Source organism: Podarcis erhardii, assembly GCF_964252035.2.
Source record: "Podarcis erhardii genome assembly, chromosome: 4".
Taxonomy (NCBI): domain Eukaryota; kingdom Metazoa; phylum Chordata; class Lepidosauria; order Squamata; family Lacertidae; genus Podarcis; species Podarcis erhardii.
The window spans coordinates 79,929,606-79,948,964 of NC_138508.1; the positions used below are offsets into that span (position 1 = coordinate 79,929,606).

General features: G+C 41.5%; 2 protein-coding genes across 14 annotated transcripts in view; both read left to right on the forward strand.

The window, feature by feature from the left end:
* Positions 1–2,693, forward strand: part of LIMS1 (LIM zinc finger domain containing 1) — a 74,601-nt gene extending 71,908 nt beyond the window's left edge. For all 7 annotated transcript variants that reach the window (XR_014155548.1, XR_014155549.1, XR_014155550.1 and 4 more), the window contains one exon: positions 948–2,693. Coding sequence is in view for 3 of the 7 variants with exons in the window: in XM_081858141.1 (XP_081714267.1) it covers positions 948–1,062 (115 nt within the window). In the remaining 4 variants the exon portion in view is untranslated. The remainder of the gene's footprint in view (positions 1–947) is intronic.
* A 3,027-nt stretch (positions 2,694–5,720) lies between these two features.
* RGPD4 (RANBP2 like and GRIP domain containing 4) overlaps positions 5,721–19,359 on the forward strand; it is a 37,111-nt gene continuing 23,472 nt past the window's right edge. For 3 of the 7 annotated variants that reach the window (XM_081857936.1, XM_081857937.1, XM_081857938.1), the window contains exons 1-12: positions 5,721–6,007; positions 9,898–9,965; positions 10,430–10,541; positions 12,019–12,171; positions 12,616–12,846; positions 13,750–13,901; positions 14,226–14,418; positions 15,627–15,717; positions 16,569–16,778; positions 18,357–18,535; positions 18,629–18,804; positions 19,096–19,219. In XM_081857936.1, coding sequence (XP_081714062.1) covers positions 5,933–6,007; positions 9,898–9,965; positions 10,430–10,541; positions 12,019–12,171; positions 12,616–12,846; positions 13,750–13,901; positions 14,226–14,418; positions 15,627–15,717; positions 16,569–16,778; positions 18,357–18,535; positions 18,629–18,804; positions 19,096–19,219 — 1,764 coding nt within the window. In that variant the 5' untranslated portion in view covers positions 5,721–5,932. The remainder of the gene's footprint in view (positions 6,008–9,897; positions 9,966–10,429; positions 10,542–12,018; positions 12,172–12,615; positions 12,847–13,749; positions 13,902–14,225; positions 14,419–15,626; positions 15,718–16,568; positions 16,779–18,356; positions 18,536–18,628; positions 18,805–19,095; positions 19,220–19,359) is intronic. The other 4 variants (XM_081857942.1, XM_081857939.1, XM_081857940.1 and 1 more) reach the window with 2 other exon arrangements.

Here is a 19,359-nt window from a genome sequence, read left to right on the forward strand (position 1 = left end):
TCCGGCAGGAGGGTAAACGGTGTTTCTGTGGGCTGCTCTGGTTCACAAGAAGCAGCTTAGTCATGCTGGCCACAAGACCCGGAAGCTGTACGCCAGCACCCTCGGCCAATAAAGCGAGATGAGCGCCGCAACCCCAGAGTTGGCCACGACTGGACCTAATGGTCAGGGGTCCCTTTACCTTTACCTTTACCACCCTGTGCACCCACAGAGCAAAGTTTTGCCACCCCTTTCATAGGATACTGTTAGACCAGGGAACTTCTTGCAGAAGCACCTCCACAATGTGTACACCAAGACTGGAAGAGTCTTCTGTCATTGTGACCAGCTCTGAACCTGATAAGAAATAATGGCAATCTTTGGATTCAAGATTTCCCCAACAACATTTTAAATGGATTCATAATAATGATTTTATTTTTTTAAGAAAACAACCACGGTTCATCCTTAAGAGTGACTTTAGGTGTGCATTTTGGGGGGTCAGAGCCATAGCCTTTACAAGCAACATAACATGTCTGACTTTTTTTTTAAAAAAAATTAATAATCACTTTTTAAAGACACCATCTGTATGAATGCTGCAGAGCACTATTCTGTGCTGCACAGCATATTAATGATAGGTGAGGTGGCGATCACTCTTTTTGCCTATATTTCTTTCTTTATTGGGGGGCGGAGCATGACACCCAGAAGCATAAACTAATAAAGATATGTGTAAAACCGCCCTAAGACACCCACTTTCCCCTCAGATGTGGGAATTTAAATTATGATTCCTTAGAGGACTAGTACAAATCCTTGTCTTTATAAAATTGTAAAAGTCAAAATAGTGTAACCTACACTCAGTTTGGGGTGGTGGTAATTTATATATAAAATTAGTTTCCAGCAAAACCTATGAAAATATTATTATTTGCATTAAGACTTTGTTCTTTCCCCACTACCCCCCTTTTTTTGGTTCATTTTAGAAACAAGTTTGTGGAATTTGATATGAAGCCTGTCTGCAAGAAGTGCTATGAGAAGTTCCCACTGGAGCTCAAGAAGCGACTGAAGAAATTGGCTGAGACGTTGGGAAGAAAGTGAGGTCCCTCCTCTCCAGATCTCATCTTGCTGTGCAAAGTTTAGGAAGTGCTATTACAGACTTATTTTTGTTGAGTCTATGAAACCCAAGTGCAAAAAAAAGGAGAGTATTCCTCTGCATGACTAGCTTCATATTAAAACGTTTGCCTCTCTACCTTGACAGTATACCTCTAAAAACTCTTTACATGTTATGTAACCTCATATCCAACCATTTAAATTCTGAATTTTACGCGTATATAAATTTGTAGATATATACATTGTATATTTGCTTAGTAAGGGGCAACTGAAAAAGGTCCCAGTTGGTGCTGAATAGCCTAATTTAACATATCTAGCAGATACCCTCACCAAATACACCAAACCACATTTTACACTAAACTCCGGCATAGTATGTTTTGCCATGCAAGCGAAGCACATGGTTCAAGCAAATACCCTGAGGCTGCAATTCTATACAGACTTACCCAGGAGTATGTACCATTGAATTCTGTGGGACTTCTGAGTAGACATATGTAGGATTGCACAGCTAGACCCAACAAGAGTGTTTGGCTGGCTTGTGGCAGTAGAACTGAATTGCTTCCGACACATAGACATTCTACCATAGACATTCTATGTAGACATTCTACATAGACATTCTACCAATGTTCTTGTGGCATAAGTGAGGGATTAAAGGATTCTAGCTGATGAAGTACCTTTTCCTTTGCTGTGAGCCCTGATATACATTAAAAATTCTGAGTCTAATGCACACACTTCATGTTTTTGAGGCAAGGAGTTATTGTTGCTTGAAGTCTGTTTGCGAACTAATGAGAAATGGCATTCACATCTGCTGTTGCCCTGAGGAAAGCTATAAAAAACAAAACGAACTAGCATTCTCAGCCTTAGAAGTCCATATTCTGCCAGGAAGCCTTGTTGATCATGCCTGCTAACTTACCAGAAAGAACTCTAAATATCCAAGACTGCAGTCTTAGATCCACTCATCTGGAAGCAAGCCCTAGTGAACTGTGTGGGTCTTACTTTTGAGTAGACGCATCTAGAATTGCATTGTAAATTACAGAGATTCCATTCTTCACAGCTCCTTGGATGTGAACCATAACGAAGCCTATACAACAAATGCTTTGTTCGGAGATTAACAGTGTTTGTAATTAATTGGTGTGAGCAGAGTCTTGGCTGTAGTTCTCAAAGAACTACAGAAAGACAACTCTGGGATGTGTCATTTGAAAACTGCAGCTCAGAGCTGGAAACATAATAGTTCTATATCGCGAGAAATATGTCTACGCAGAGCTACTTGGATTTTGTGGAAACCTTCTATGTAACAGAAATATTCCTCTGTGCTTTTGTATTTCATTTCCTTGTTGTGCCTTATTCTGCCATACTTAAGCAATATTAGTCAAAATATGTACCCTTTGTATACTGTTCTTTTGTATTTTTATGCAGAAAATATATGCCCAGTATTTGAAAAGGTTAAGCATTTTTAGGATTATTTTTTTCTAATGATGGAAGATGCTTGAGTTTTTCAAAAACACATTTTCCAACTCAGCTTAGTTATTTTAAAATAGTATCTGAAATAGAAATCTGAAAGCATCCCGGTTCCAACTGAATGCTTGTTGTGCCACTAGGTCAATAAAATACACTGTTAACTACTTACAATTTCTAGCCTCTATGCTATGCTGTGCCTCTGGCACACCTCCCTGCATCCCATTGCCATGGTGTCCATTAGCCCCAGCAGCATAAACAGCTGCAACTGCACACCTGCCAGAGCCCAGGTATCCTTACCAGCACAGGTTAGCAGGAGCAAAGCCTATATAAAGAAGAGGAAGGTCAAGTTCACAGCTCCTGAGGATTGCAGCCTTCTTAGGACAAAGGTTTGAGATCCCCCTAGGGAGAAAAGGACTCCATCCGTGTGGGGCAGCCTGCGAGCATTTTGGTGCCACAGTCCCAAGGATACTGGAGTATGTCTGCTATTTTTCTGCTTTTTTGTTTGTAAGTTAACTTCTTCCCTCCTTGGAAACTGTTCCATGGGCATGGGCTCTGAGACAACACTCCCACCCCCGTTTCCTGGGTTCCTGCCTGTTAGAAAAAATCATATTTAGTAGAGAAAATTACATTGTCAATAAACTAGGTCACGCATGCTATGGAATTAACAGGTTTGGTGGAACCCTGGTTTTGACCCATTTACGAAAAAGACACCTTTTAAAATAACTTTATCATATTCTCTTATCTCACACCCCATTTTTATTGGTAACAGATGTGACCAGGTCTTTTTGTCACCTTGTAGCTCAGCCTGAAAGCGGACCCTAGAACTTCACCCTTCTATACATTCCCGCAACTCTTCCTGGAATAAGGAGAGAACTGATTTCCCTCAAATCCACCTTTGCCTTCCAGTAACGTAGTCACATTTCTTATCAGCATACTTTCAAAAACAACCAAAGTATGTTACTGTTTCACTATCTGCTGTGTTGCCTAGTTATGTTCTTCTCCGATTAGGACTGTTTTTGTCATCCTTATCGTCGGTCCAGCTGCCAAGGTCTCACACCAGCTGCCCCTTTACTTCAGTGAAAGATGAAATCTGCTTGCACAAAGCTGGACCTTTTCATTGCTGTTGTCTATTTGATTATATCACGGCTGTTCTCGTTGCTGAATTCAGTGGTTCCTTAGTCCCCTGTTATTCATTCAAATATTTTTTTTGAAAAAAAACACTTCCATATGAAATACCACAAGGCAGCGTGCAACCTAAAAACAGTGTTACAGCAAAAACAATAGAAATGTCAAACACATCAGTAAAAACTGGTTGGCAAAGAATCTCGGGTTTGAAAGGGAATAGCAACAGTTTTTAGAAGACATCTAAAAACTAGCAGGGGTGACGCCCGCTGAACCGCTATTGGCCAGCAGGGCCTGCCACACTAAAAGCTCAGTCCCTGGTAATGGCCAGCTGAACCCCGGGGGCATGTGGAAGCACTAAAGGGCCTCATCAGAAGGTATCAGTGATTGTGGCAGAGCATACGGAATAAGGCAGTCCATAAGTTACTTTGGCTCCAGATTTTTTAGGGCTCTCTGAATTTACCGAAGAACCATGAACCTGGCTGGATAGCAAATTGGTAACAAATGCCGCTCTCCCAGCGGCAGAGTAACATGGTACTAAGAGCTTGCTCCTGTGAACAGCCTGGCTGCTACATTACACTCTAGTTGCACCTTCTGGACCAGATGCAAGGAAAGCCCCACATAAAAGGTGTTACAGTCATCCGGTCTTGAGGTTGCCAGTGTGCTCAGGCTCTCCTGGCCCAGGAATGTTCGCAGCTGCTTTACCAGCTAAAGCTGATAGAAGGCGCTCCTAGCCAGAGAGGTCACTTGGGCCTCTTAGCGACAAAGATGGATGGAATACCCCCAAGCTGTGAAGCTCTTTCTTCAGAGGGAATGCGATCCTGTCGAGAACAGGCAGCAGACGCTGGAATCGCCCACCCACAAGGCCTCCATCTTTCTAGGATTCAAGGTCAACTGGTTGGCTTGCACCTGGTCCAGTAGCCTAGGGCATGCACAGCCACTCCTGACTCTCATGTTGTAGAGATATGGAAGAGAACATCACAAGCAATCTCATGACACTTTGTAGTGGAACTCCTCATGAGGGGTGAGCCTCTCATGGTCTATGTGGAACAGGGGTTATGGGATGGATTCCGTACGTGTTGGAACCAGGATGCACAAAAGATGTAAGAGAAGAGGTATATAAGCCATTCCTCACCTGGGGAGAGTGTGCAGTGCCAGATTTACGTATAAGCTAAACAAGCTATACTTTAGGGTCCCACTCTCTTGGGGGGCCCAAAAAAATTAAAGGAAAAAAATGTGGATGTACATTTCCAAAATATAAGATAAAAAACCAATAAAATAAAACCTACATGCAGCAACAGTGTTTTGTGTTGTGTAGGTTCCTATGATGTAAGTCATGGGCCCCGCCTGCTAGATTGCTCCCTAAAATATCACTGGTTTGCTCATTTCTATATATAGGGTGCCTACATTCTGCGTGGACTGGTTGCACGGCAGCTTGTAGCATGCAGCTGCAGACTGCAGTGCAGCACAGTTGAGCGTAGGTCAAGCTGTTGTACCTGTTAGCTAATATTAAAGAGTGCTTGTAGACTGATGATCAGGCAGCACAGACTAAGGGTAGCAAAACACGAAAAACCGACAATTTGTTGTTGACAAAGGACAGCTGGACATATAAAGGGCCCCATTACCTTCAGTAGCTCAGGGCCTCGTCAAACCTAAATCCGGCCCTGGCTGTGTGCACAGGGGGAGCTTGTCTTGCTCCGTGCATCTTAGAATCATAGCACTGTAGAGCTGGAAGGGATCCAGGGGGTCATCTAGCCCAACCCCCTGCAACGCAGGAATCTCTGCTAAAGGAGAGTCCGCCTCCTTTTGTTGCAGCCCGTTTTCACGAAGATTCCCACGCGCGCTGATTGCCCTGCATTCCGCGCCTCTCATCTATTATTAGCTCTCTGTCTATAGCGGCGGAATGGGGCGGGGGGGAGATATTCCGCCCGCCACGCGCTGAGGTGGGATCACTCTCTCCCTTTTCGTATCTCTACGAAGCGAAGCTGAGCGTTCATTCCCCGGTGCGCAGCTCTAGGGTGACAGGACGTCACTTCCGATCTCTCCCTCTCTCTCTCTCCCCCCCCCCCCGCTATTTCCGTCGCGAGGCCGCCGACGCCACAGCGGCGGCTGTTCCCTCTGCGCGAGCCGGCGCGTCTGCTAGCACGTCATTCCTCCTCGAGCGGCGTCGCCTCCTCGGACCGGCGCAGGCTTTGGGCTCCGCGCTCTCGTCCTCCCTCTTCGAGCCCGGGGAAGGAGCCTGAGGGGCCCGTTGGCGGCGGGCCCTCCTTCGCCCGCCACCATGTTGAGGCGCAGCAGGGCGGAAGTGGACCGTTATGTCTCCTCGCTGCAGGCCTCGGCCTCTTCGCCCAGGGAGGTGAGGCGCCTTCGTTTCGTTTCCCTTCCTTCCCCTTCCCCCCCTCAAACCGATTTTGAGGGGAGTTCAGAGGCGACCCGCCATTGGTCCCCTTGGCTGTTTGTTTTGAGACTCTCCTCCAATGACTGGACGTGAGCCCGCGTCGGTTAAGGGGGGGAGGGAGTTAGTTTGGATTGGCAGCCGCCTCTCGGGGTTCGAGGGCGGGGGGGCTGGCCGGCTGGGATTAGGGCAGCGCCCGCTCGCGCGTTGGGCCTCCTGTTCCTTGGCTCCAGTGTAACAGAGGAGCATGTGGGATTGTGCCATGGTGATTCTAAGGGGGCGGGGCTGTGCTAGGTGATGCAGCTTCACGAGTGGGGGGCTGGTGGGGGGGGGGAACACCTTCCAGCCAAAGGGTCTTTCCTTCGAAGCCAGGGTCTGGTGGGGCCAGATGCAAAAGTGGGCAGGGCATCTTCTGTCTGGGCGTAGTCAAAGGGGGCGTGTTCAGCTCAAATCAAGTATGAATCGAAAGTGGAGGCAATAGTACCGTTCCCTGTTTATTTGTTTGCTTTGTAACACTAAAACCCCCAATAAGAACTAATTTTTTAAAAAGTAAATCAATAAAATACTTAACTGAGGTACTTGCCCCCTGGCAACATAAATGCTGCCCCTTGTAACATAAATCCTGGCTATGTCCATGTTCTAACTAAGAAAGTTACATCCCAGTCATGCAAAAGTAAGGGGTTTCTGTACCCTGCTAAACACACAAATATACACTCAGCCCTCCTAGGCAAGCAAGATGTAAGAGCAGAGTTGAAGGGCCTATTCCTGTCAGGTGAAAGCACTCAAGTGGCTTGGGAAGGGGTGTGGCCTGGGGTGGTCCTGAGTGCCTGGAAGCGTTTCGTGCCTGCACAAATTCTGGAATTCACTCTACGTGGGGCTGCCCTTAAAGCTGTCCCAGAAACTCCAGCGGGTGCAGAATGCTGCAGCAAGGCTCCTCACAGGGTCTCTGCCATGGGAGCATATTCACCCAGTGCTTTTCCAGCTGCACTGGCTCCTGGTGGAGTACAGGGTCAGATTTAAGGTGCTAGTTTTGACATTTAAAGCCCTTCACGGCCTAGGACCCTTGTACCTATGGGACCATCCACGGAGGACCTTAAGGTCCATAAATAGCAACACTCTAGAGGTCCCAGGCCCTAAGGAAGTCAGATTAGCCTCAACCAGAGCCAGAGCCTTCTCAACACTCGCTCTGGCCTGGTGGAATGCTCTGTCTCATGAGACCAGGGCTCTGTGGGATCTGATTTCTTTCTGCAGGGCCTGTAAGACAATAGTTGTTCCACCTGGCCTTTGGCTTAGAATCAGTTTGATTCCCTCCCCCTCTTTCTTTTTCCTTTCTCCCCCTGGGAAGAGGCTGCATCCTAATGTTTTAATGTTGTATTTTAATCTTGTTTTTTAAATTGTCTTTTAATCAACTTGTTTTTATTATTGGTTGTTAGCCGTCCTGAGCCCGGTCTTGGCTGGGGAGGGCGGGGTATAAATAAAATTTATTATGATGATGATGAAGAAGCCAGTGTCTAATGCAAATTCTTCTGCTTTTTCTATTCGTAAAAAGACAGGCACCATCTCCAGGCTTGTACTTGGTAATCTTAATGTATGGTGGCTTTTCCATCTGACTTTCCTCCAGCTAATATTCTGTGAACTTTCCAATGTAAACAGGCAGTTGTGGTTCGTGATCTGTCTGTGAACCAATATCTTAGGTGGAACCTCCTTCTGAGAAGACATATATAGGACTGCCCTCTTAACCCTGTAATCTTTTCACTGTGGCATCATATAGCACTCTTGCCAGCTGCCTCTGGGTGTGGTATAAACTTTATAAATGCTGGTTTAAAAATAGTTGGCATAAGGTTGCTCAACTTACCTTCTTAATGTTTTTTGCTTTAAAAATCCATTCACAATTACAGTGGCCAGTGGTTATTGTCCTCATTAAAAACAATGTTTTTTTCTTCCAACATATTTCATGTGAAGTAGCATTTGGTAATTGAACACTTAACCATGTGTTTGTGTATTTTAAAAATATTTCCTGCAGTTTTCTAGGTGCTACATCATGGATAATTTGATATTCCTATACTGAACTGTATAGTTTTTTTCCTCCCCCCCCCCAAAAAAAACCAACAACCCCTAATGTTGCTTTGGTTAAGTTTCACTTCCCATTCTTCTTAGCAGTTGTGAGTTATGTCCTGGCAGGAATTGGAAGTTTTCCTTCCTAAATTCTAATTCTTTTCTTACTTGAGGTTTGTGGGATTATTATGGCAAAAAGCTTGAGATAGTCTAGTTTGTTTTTGTATTCTTTGATCTCTTGTCTCTCTGATAAAAGTATTTCTGCTTGAGATGGACATAAAACTAATTAATTTAGGACAAGGCACAGAAATAACTTTCTTTCATCAGGCAAATGGGGTATTCCCCTGACGGTACATATAAATGACAAGTTGCAGAAACTATTGAGCAGTTTTTCATATAGGTAGGCAATGCTATGGACAATTCAACTAAAGGGAATAAAAAAGAATCCCTGACCTAACATGAAAGTTGCATTTTGTTGTCTTGACTGTCTTAATGAAAGCATAGTTTCTGAGTATAGGAAGCTGCCATACATTTTGCTGTCACTCCCTTCTCTGAAACACCAAATTGACAGTTGTTACTTGTCAGCTTTGAATAATTCACATGGTGGTATCTATATGATAGATTTTATGCTTATACAGAAAAAGGCTGTTACTGGGCCTTAGCAGATAATGGGTGCACTCTGCAATTAAAGTATTGAGCATGCTGCAGGAAGAAAATACAGGGTGACATTAGATGATCTCTTTTTCCTCCCCTGTGTACCCCCAAAATCTCCAGATGATCCACTAATCCCTAGAGCAGATTTTGAGGGCCAACAGAGAGCATAACCCTTGTTACATAAGTGGATACCCAGCATGGTTTTGACTCCAGGGTTCTGCTGCATTTGGCACAAAGCGTTAAGTTTTGCTCTAAATGCAAATTGCAGGAGGGACTACATTTCTGCCCTGGGTCCTGGCAGTTTGCAGCTCTGCTGGTTAGTGCTGCAAAGTTCACAATTTCTGCAAAGCCTAGTGTTTGTCACTGGTGCCATTAGCTGAAAGTTTCTATCAATATGAGGACCTCTTTCTTTGCCTTCCACTATAAATAGCCACCATTGAAAACAGCAACAAGTAGATACTCAGAATTAACAAGAGGTAAGGAAGCAAATGAACACCTCAATCTTAGTCATTGATTAGGCCTTGGCATCTACATATGGTGCTATTGAATAGGCCTTTGTCCTCAAAAGGCAATCAGTATGACTTATACTTGGCTATTTCATGGTTGCAAAACTTTTTATATATATAAACATTATTTAAGCATAGATTAGGTTAATTTGATTAGGCTGGTAATGGAGATGTAGTTGGCACATAACTTCCATCTTGGATCAGTGAATGTTCTTTGTCAGAGGACATCCAACCACCCAGGCCTTGACTGGTGAGGGAGGCAGTTTCAGGAACCCTCTTTGAACTTATTTTTTAAGAAATACTTTTGCATCTAGCTCAGCTCATTACAGTTGTTAAACAGCAGGTAGAACAATCATTATTACATGGTCTTGCAAGATCCTCAGCAATTTTCAAGTGGTCTGAGGGGTAGGAGTTTGGGAATCACTGATCTAGAGGCTTGCTGTGGTTCATTCCTGTCACTGGACAATAACTTATTGTGATGAATTAAATGCTTAGAAACAGGCTTGGAAACAGCTCTTTCTCACTCTAGCATTGTAAATACTTAGGATAGAGTTATGCAGATAAAATTCTGGCTCTTCAATGACCAAACTGTAAGTGAATTACTATCAGCATTAACAAAAGTATTTTTCTCTCTAGAAATCCATGAAAGGATTCTTTTTTGCTAAGCTGTATTATGAAACAAAGGAATATGAATTGGCTAAAAGGTAATACAAAATATTATTCTTTAATTATTCCAATGATTTATTTTACTCTGATTCAGAATAACTTGTGTTTGGTTAATTGTTTGAGAGAACTCTGCATGATGAGTGTTGATAGGCTTATACCAACCATCCCCAACTTGCTGTTCTCCAGATGTTTTGGCTGCAGCTGATAAGGCTGAAGATCAAAACATCCAGAAGGCACCAGGTTGGAGAACGCTGGCTTTTACTAATCATATATAATTATTTTCAGGTTTTATATTGTTCCATGTAGAACTAACACTGGCAATTGCTTCATAACCAAGTACTGTGGTTTTTCCATTGTTAAATTAAATATGCCAATCTTGGGGCTCCTAATTCACATTTATAGCATGACTATCAAATGCATTGACATCACCTACATCTATTCTGGAGTGATATCATTAGTTATTGATGGCTGCTATGTTAAGTTGCTGTGCTGTTTTTTAAAGGTACATATCTACATATCTCAGTGTCCAAGAAAGAGATCCCAAGGCACACAAATTCTTGGGACAACTCTATGAAGCTGAAGAAAACATAGAGAAAGCTGTAGGTTGTTATAAGGTAAAAAAAAAAAATGCTTCTACATTTTGCCTACATTATTGTTTCTAGAGGCTGTTGTATATGAAATATTTACTCAGATATATTTTATTTTGCTAGAGCATATTTTGGAATGCTATGAAATATTTTTAAAGTGTTGTTGCCTTGGCTATAATTAAACAATAGAATTACCAAATGTCAGTCCCACAAAAACTTCTGTTGCCTCCCAAAAAGTATTTGTTTTGAGCATGGGTAAAGCATGGTTGTAGAGCAGCCACCAAGACTGTCCCTTACAAGATGTAATTCTATAGTATTCCATTGCGGGGGGGGGAGGGTTCCTAGGGTAACAATATTCCCACCTCAGATTGCCACACAGAGAGTTGGCAAAATAATTTGAGTGATTCTGAAACACTTAACAGGTCATTTAGGTTGCTATATTATGTTCAGTGGTATCGAAAGATAGTCCAATTGGGTCTGTCAGGTCAATATAGTGAGGGGAACTTCCTGTTGATTCCTGAAGTATGAAATGTTGACCAGATGACTGTTGGTTATAATGCTGAGCTTCTCTTTGTTCTTGATTCATAATTCTGGTATCTTTTAAATAGACCTTAGAGTTTCATAAACTTTCTTTTTTCTGGAAAGCACAGAACCAAGCAGAAGAAATATTTTACACACACACACACACACACACACACACACACTTGGCATATCATCTGAGCTGGGCTGTCAAGCAGCAGGAAGTTATAGCAATCAACTTCTCATGTAAGTTTCAGGGAATATTAGCTCTATCATAATCTGAGCTAGGATCTCAAACCTGATTTTTTCCTATCCCACCGTGGCACATAGGCTACTATGCCTTACTATGTGTTATAAGCTTAATAAAAATTCTAGTTTAACAATGAAGTTTGGAGTAGGTGACAGGAATCCTGCTCAGCTGGCCTTTTGTGATGGGTTCCCCTATAGCTTTCAGAACTAATGAAAGGAATTCAGTGCTGTCTTCGAAGTGATAGAATCACAGTATGGAATTTAGCCACATCTTGACTTGTCAGCTTGGGAAATGCTCAGACTGTGTTGTGGTACAGGGCAACTTGGCAAGGAAAAACAACACTTCTGTGAATCATGTTTCTGTTCTGTACAAATACTTAATGCTCTTGTGATATTTCATAAGCATAGCATCATTCTCTAATGCTAAAGCATGCCACACCTGTCTAAAGGCTTTCCCTTTCTTGGTCCTTTGTGAATGCTGTGTTTATGAAGTGGGGAAGGCTGCACTAATCTACAGAAGTGTGGTAACAAAGTAGTCACCTGCATCTCTTCCATCATTCTTCTGCACTTGAGTAGCATTGCAAATAAGGCAATGAAGTGATCTTCTTAAACAGCTGTATAAGCCACTTTAACTTGGTTTATGTGTTCTGGTAGTCTATATTGCAACATTTTGTGTCACAGAAAAACAGAATTAAACTATATATACGGTACTTCTTCCTTTCAATTGTGGCTTTAGCGTTCAGTGGAGTTGAATCCAACACAGAAAGACCTTGTATTGAAGATTGCAGAGCTGCTGTGCAGTAATGATATTACCGATGGAAGAGCAAAATACTGGGTTGACAGAGCAGCCAAGCTTTTTCCTGGAAGCCCTTCAGTTTTTCGACTAAAGGTAACCTTCACCTCTCCCTCCCCACCTTGAGTTGTCACAGCTTACAGAATAAACCTGGGCACAATTTGGACACAATCTTTACATGAAATTGCCAGTATGAAAAATTTGGCAATAACTTAGTAGTTGTAACTTTGTTAATACCTGCTGTTTTCTGAGGCTTCTCAAAAAAAGTAGAAACCTGATAACATGTAACACTTCCTTTCATAGTTAAGAAACTCCTGATTATTATTATTTTTAAAGCCCCCCTCAAAGAAACTGCAATGCATTTCCAGATATGTAGTGGATTCAGATGTTTATTGCTATATTGTCTCAAAACTAGCTTGCTTATGCAGTGCAGTTTTATATAAAGAAGCAATAAGAATGATGTTATTCCTTGAGAATGATTGAAAGCCTTCTGTTTAAATAAATAAATATAAAATGTCAACCCTTTTATCTTTACTGTAGGAGAGTCTGGTGGATTGCAAGAGTGAGACTGGGTGGAACCAGCTTCTTGATTTGATCCAGTCAGAATTGTGTGCCAGACCTGATGATGTTTATGTTAACATTCGATTAGTGAAGCTGTACTTATCAAACAAAAACCTTGCAGCTGCTGTGGCACACTGTCAGGAAGCAGAGAAAAAAATACCATTGCAGTCAAGCTTGGAATGGTGTTCGTGTGTTGTACATACACTTAAGGTTTGTTTAATTATATTTGTCTTGTAAAAATACTTATTTTTGTAATTTCCCATAGAAACTACTATAGTAACTTCAAGTGAAGACTAAACTTGCTTTATTAATTGGATCCAGTTGCATGACAGAACTTACTTTTGATCAGAGTTTGAACAAGCAAATAACATTATAACAGGCAGGTCTACAAAGGCCTACAATATGCTTTTACTGGGTTTTATCTACAAATACCCCTGTGTGTAAGGTGTCTTCAGCCCCTAGAAAAGCCATTTCACATTTGACTAAGCATTTATAAGAAACATTGAGACAAAGTCAAAAGCTGTTCTTTCAAGTGCACAACCTTGTGAGAAGCCTGAGAACTACACTAGAATCTACCTATGGTAGGACTGCATGAACTCATGCAAGTACCTGTGGAACAGCCCTAAAAAAGCTTCCTTCTGCTCATGATTTTGCCTTGCTAAAATATAGTGGGTCACCCCAGTAATCTAGAACATGGACAACACATGGAGGTGTTCAGGGCCTTCTGCAGTGCATGAAGCAGACTGGCATATCTTTGTCCTGCCACTGAAACCTCACTCTTCGGAGGGCATGTGCAAAATCCTGAAAAGTTCTTCCTTCTCAGAATTTTGCACAGACCCTCAGCTCTTTCATTGCTACTTTTGGAGTCCACTGAAGTAATGATGCTCAGCTGGTGTCTTAAAATATAGCTTAAAATATCACTGATAAAGCTGCTAAAAATAAAATCCTCACAGTCTACACGGAATAAGATTTTTGCTTTATATAATTTTGGGCTGCTGAATTTCAGTAGAGAATGAGTTAACAAAGTAGGATCTGATCTTGCTTAATAAAACACATTAGAGATCTGGTGGCTGACTAAACAAAATATTTTTTTAATTTTAATTTTTTCCCTAGGAATATCTTGACTCTCCACAGGAGTTGGAATCCAATAAACCTAACGAGCAAAAGACCAGATCCCGTCGGGATCTTTTGTTGGCTTATTCAAATCTGGTCGTAATGACACTTTCGAACAGAGGTGTAGAAGAAAGCAGAGAATCCCTTCAAAGGTATCTTGATTTGTTCAATTCAGAATGCTTCTAAATGATGGCCTCTTGATGAAATGCCCCCATTTTTGTATTGTGAAATGTCCTTGCTTTTGTATTGTGTCCGCACGAAAGCCCCTTATTTCAGTTGAATGTTTTATTAGTTGCTTTCATGTGCTGCTTTTTGCACATTTGCAGTGTATATATGTGTCATGTATGGCAGAGGAACAATAAGCAGGAGCCACTAGTAAAGAAACCAGTCAAAAGTATTTACTGGTGTTTCTGTTTCTGTAACAGTACTTTGTTGAGCCATGAAACTACTGTTATTAATGAACACTTGTCTTGTAGCTTTGATCATGCACTCCATTCAGTGAAACCTCATGCAGCTGGAGGTGATGAACTTTCTGTAACTTTCCTGGAAATGAAAGGCCACTTCTACATGCATGCTGGAACTCTGCTGTTGAAAATGGCCCAGGAAAGTGAAATGCAGTGGAGAGCTGTTTCGGAATTGGCAGCTTTATGTTACCTTCTAGCTTTCCAGGTAAGTTCTTCTCAAGTAACATGTTGCCCTCAATCATTTATAGTATTTGTGCTGTAGATTTCAGTGTTAAAGGTGCCAAGGTGTATTTGTATATGCATGATACTGCAGGGGGGTGAAATATGTTCTGTTCGTGCTTTTTAATTTTTTTTTTTTTTTTAAGTACAAAATCAAAATGGAATGCTTTTCAGTAGAATTGCATATCTAGAGGTAAAAGGAAATAAGTATGTGTGAAATCAGGAGGAATCTGCTGTCTACAGATAATTTAGCCCAGCAAATTAATTTTGCTGTGCACCTTTGGCTTTCGTGAGAAGCCAACACATTGTATCCCAGTATACCGTACTATTGCCTAATTCTTGTTTGGAGAATAGTGTGGTTCAATGTGGCTGCTGCCTGGATGTACACACATCCTCTTCTGGCCCCTTTACTAAACTAGCTGCATTGTGTGCCATTATGGCAATGCACTAATGGAAGTTTTAAATGTTTGATATTTTATTCTGTTTAATATTCTGTTGGGAGCCACCCAGGGTGGCTGGGGAAACCCAGCCAGATGGGCGCTGTTTAAATAATAAATAATTATTTATTATTATTTTTTATTTATACATACAAATATATATCTGTGATAATTAGGATGCTTTTCATTGCTTTGACAGATTCTATCATCCTCTTATGCTAGTTTTCTCTCAAGCCAAAGGGTAGAGTCCCTAGCCCTGCCTTCCCAAATCTGGTGCCCATCAGATTTTTTATTTTATTACAATTTGCATCATCTGTGATCACTGGCCATGTCTAGGACTGATAGGAATTGTAGTCCAAAACATTTGGAGGCCAACAGATTGGGTGAGGCTACTCTGGACTCTCTATAAGTTAGCTCTATCAAATAATTACTATTGGATTGTTCTTAAATGACCTTCCACCACCATATTTTGATGAGTAAAAGCAAGACTTGCAGTTCGAAATACTATTCCTTTCCCTTCATTTCTTGAGAAAGAAGCAATAAGTCTGTATTCATTCAACATGTCCTTGGCATAGAGCAATATAGAGTCAAAAAATGTTCAGCTTGGCACTTTGGACAGAAATGTAATGTCAAATTTATTATTGTACTAGACATGATTTCTACACTTCACAGAAATGGATTTTATTCTTAAGCTTAGTATTGTTATAATATATTTCACTGCAGAGCGAATTCTTTACACTTGTCTAATCTCTACCAGGTTCCTAGACCAAAGTCAAAACTAATAAAAGGCGATCAAGCTGAACAAGAGAAGTTGGAAATGTTAGCCTGTGATCGACAGAGCCAGTCTGGTAATAATATTTAAAATCAGATTTCATTTTAAAATCAAAGCTGTGGACATCTAGTAGCAATTCTAAAGCAGCGTGTAAAGACTTCACTCAGTTGAAATTAAAAGTAACAAACCTTTAACAGGCAATGCTAAGAATTCAAGCATAATGTGGGTTTGTAAAGAATGGCAGCGCTAGAGGCCTCAGCATAACTTTTCATTATGTCCTCTTGACTAAGATTCATTTTCTGCCTTCTGAGTCTTCAAACCTACAGTTATTTCCCCTTTGAGCAGAATGTTTTAAATTTAAGAACTTAACTCTTTGGGTGGTATTCAACAAAGTACTTTCACTAGCACAAAGATTTCTGCTTGTACTGTACAACGCAACTTCCCCTCTTTCTCCCCCCATATGCCTCACACCCTCCCCAGATCTGCCCTAGAAGGTTGAAGGAATCCCAGAACAGATTTAGCAGGGCATGGAAGGGAAGTTCTGTTGTGTGGCCAAAGTTCTTGTACCAGCGGAACTACTTCATTCAATACTGCCCTCTGAACTCAAGTTATGGACTTGACAAATTTATTCAAGGGGTTGTATCTTCCAAAGTATTTTCATTTGCACAAGGACTTTCATTTGCTCGGTGGAGTGTTGCTGCCTCCTCCTCTCCCTAGATGCTCCCCAAATTTGTTCTGGGGGTTCCTACAACACTCTGGAGCAGATTTTATGTGTGTGGGGGGGGTGTCCCGGGGTGTGTGACTTTTATTGTGCAGGCTGAAGTCCTTGCATAAATTGAACAACTTTATTGGATACATGATATTTGGTGTATATTTGCCAAATAGAAACTTGACTTTTGGTTACTCGTGTATCTTTTACCTTTTCAGGACATATGCTGCTAAACCTAAGCCGTAGGAAGCAGGATTTTTTCAAGGAGATTGTTGAATCATTTGCAAACAAGAGTGGACAGTCTGCCTTAATTGATGCACTATTTGGGAGTGGTTCTTCTACAGAGAATTCCTTTCTTGGCACAGATGATATCAGAAATGTTGGTGTGCAAGTACCAGAATATGGAGAACTAGCTAGATACGATATTGGTAAGAAGATTGGTTTATTTATTTATTTTATATTATAAATTCATTGTATATTATGAAATAGATACACATACAGCATGATACTTCAAGATTAAAAACACTGGAAGAAGCAGGTGAATTTAAATACTAGCTCATGAAAAGATATTAAAGTGGACTGGGGAACATTTTTTGCACCAGTGACCATATCTTAATCTGCCCCCCCCCCCCAGACCAAATTTGACAGGAGGGGATGACGAGAACCAGCTCGCCATCCGTAAATAATCAGTCTCACGCCAAGATGGGTTGCAGAAAATCTGGCCGCAGCTCTCTTTAGAAGCTGCTGTCGCCCCAAACTTTATTGTGTGTCCACGAAAAGATACAAATTCAAGGAGAGAGCTTTGCCTCAGTCAGCAGATAAAAGACAATACAATACATTAGTCTCATGTTCTCACACCAGACCACGCAGTTGATCATGCTATGCTACGTGGACCAATCATTGGATGGCATGAGCTCTCCACGCGTCGATCATGCTTCCAAGCAATGCTTTTAGCTATGAAATCATCCTTGCAATAATAAACTTTTGCCCATGCTCTTATGGACAAATGACCATATTCCCACAAGGGGAAGTATTCTACCTGCCAGTAATGGGGGGGTCACATGATTGGCAGATAAGTTGCCCTGGCCATATGTCTAAATTCCTTGCAGTCTCTGCTGTCCTGTTTGAGCATGGGAGAGCAGGAAATTCATTTGGAAGCAAGTGCCTATTTCTTTGTTGTGGATCAAGAGGTCTGTCCAAGCCAGTGTCTATAAAGCAGGCATTAGCTCCAGCAGGGATTGCTGCATTTTGCAGCAACAAAGAAAAAAGCAGGGTATTCTAGCTTTTGCTGCTCCACACAAAAGCAAGGAGGTTTGTTTGTTTGTTTGTTTGTTTGTTTGTTTGTTTGTTTTGGAAAGCCCAGGTCATGATGATGCTTTTTGGAGGTTGAAGAGATCAGTACAGTTTGGGTTTTCCAAGAGGGTCTCACCCATCAGTTTATATCACCAGTTATGTCAGCTGATTGATGGATGAGCACGGTTTGGAAAGATGACCTCGCAGGCCAAATGGAACCCCCTGATGGGTCCAGATTGACTCATGGACTGGAGTTCCCCCACCCCTCATTTAAACAAACTCACTTTTTCAAGTGTACCATTTTACATATAAGGGTATGCTTTGATTATCAAAGCAGTTTGCATAACTTAAGATGCTAAATACTCTGACTAGTTGTATTTAGAAGCGGTAATGAATAATGGCTTATGTACCATAGTAGATGGTGTTTATGTTTCTGTCATTCTAAACAGAATACTTGTAGACAGGTCTGTAGAAATCTAAATAGCCAGTGGAGCCTCAGTAACTGGCGAAACTGCATTGGAAACTGCTACTGAGCTATGTTTTGAACACCTGCTTTGTACAGGATGTGAGCTGAGGCATTGATTCACATTTTTAACTGTTTTGGAATTAACATGAGATGATATTAACATGAGATGACGGCTTGCTTACTGTCTTCTGCTGTCGTATCACACAGTTGCATCTTTAGAAATGAACCAGCACTTTCTTGTTGTTAGGTGCCATTAGAGCCCACAGTGGTAGTCTCCAACACCTCATATGGCTTGGTCTGCAGTGGAAATCCATATCACCCCTGCAAACCTTTCGCAAATGGTTGAAGCAACTTTTCCACTTGCCTCAGGAAACATCCAGACTTGAGACCAATGCTCCTGAATCGATTTGCATGTTGGACCTTGAAGTAAGGAAATGCTTCCAGCATTAATTTCTACCACAATTTGAGTTAATAAAACAATTTATTGTATAACTTAAAATATGTGTGTTTGCAAAACAGGTATTTCTGCTTGGGGTGATATTTACCTGTCATTTGCAATTGGAAGAGAAATTTAATACCAAGTACACTGTGCACCAGCCTCAATTCCTACCACTACCAGTATGCAAGCAACTTTGTACCGAGAGGCAGAGGGCCTGGTGGGATGCTGTTTATGCTCTTGTTCACAAACAAACTGTGTAAGTATGACTTTTTTTGGTTATGGTAGTCATCCTTACAATAGACATGTGGCTGTCGACTACATATAGCAGCTTTTAATGCCCATTTCTCATGCTGAAGGATTATATATATGACAGCTTGTGTGAAATGGCTGGCTTTTATATATTTACAAGAAAACTTTTTTTATCCTTTGTCTTTTGGGTTAAGAATGGACTTTATAACTTTTAGTCTATAGATAATCAAGCAGAAACTGGTAATTAAGAACTACATCATGCAGCTGACGCATTTCTGTTGCACACATTACTTTTCAGGTCCGGGACAGCAGCAAAAGTGAGGCTTCTAGTCCAACATGAAATAAGCATCCTCAGAGCCTTAGGTAAACATGGTCTTCAGCCAGCTCTGATTGTGCACTGGGCAAAAAGTCTCCTTAAAACAGTAAGTAAGAAGGTGCCATTTTCAATAAATTTGAAGCTATAAAGTTAATTTCTTAACCTTGTATGATCCATGCAGCCTATTGCAGGTATTTAGATTATATGTGGGGAGAGAAGTCTGGAATGTAATTGCCACCACCTTTT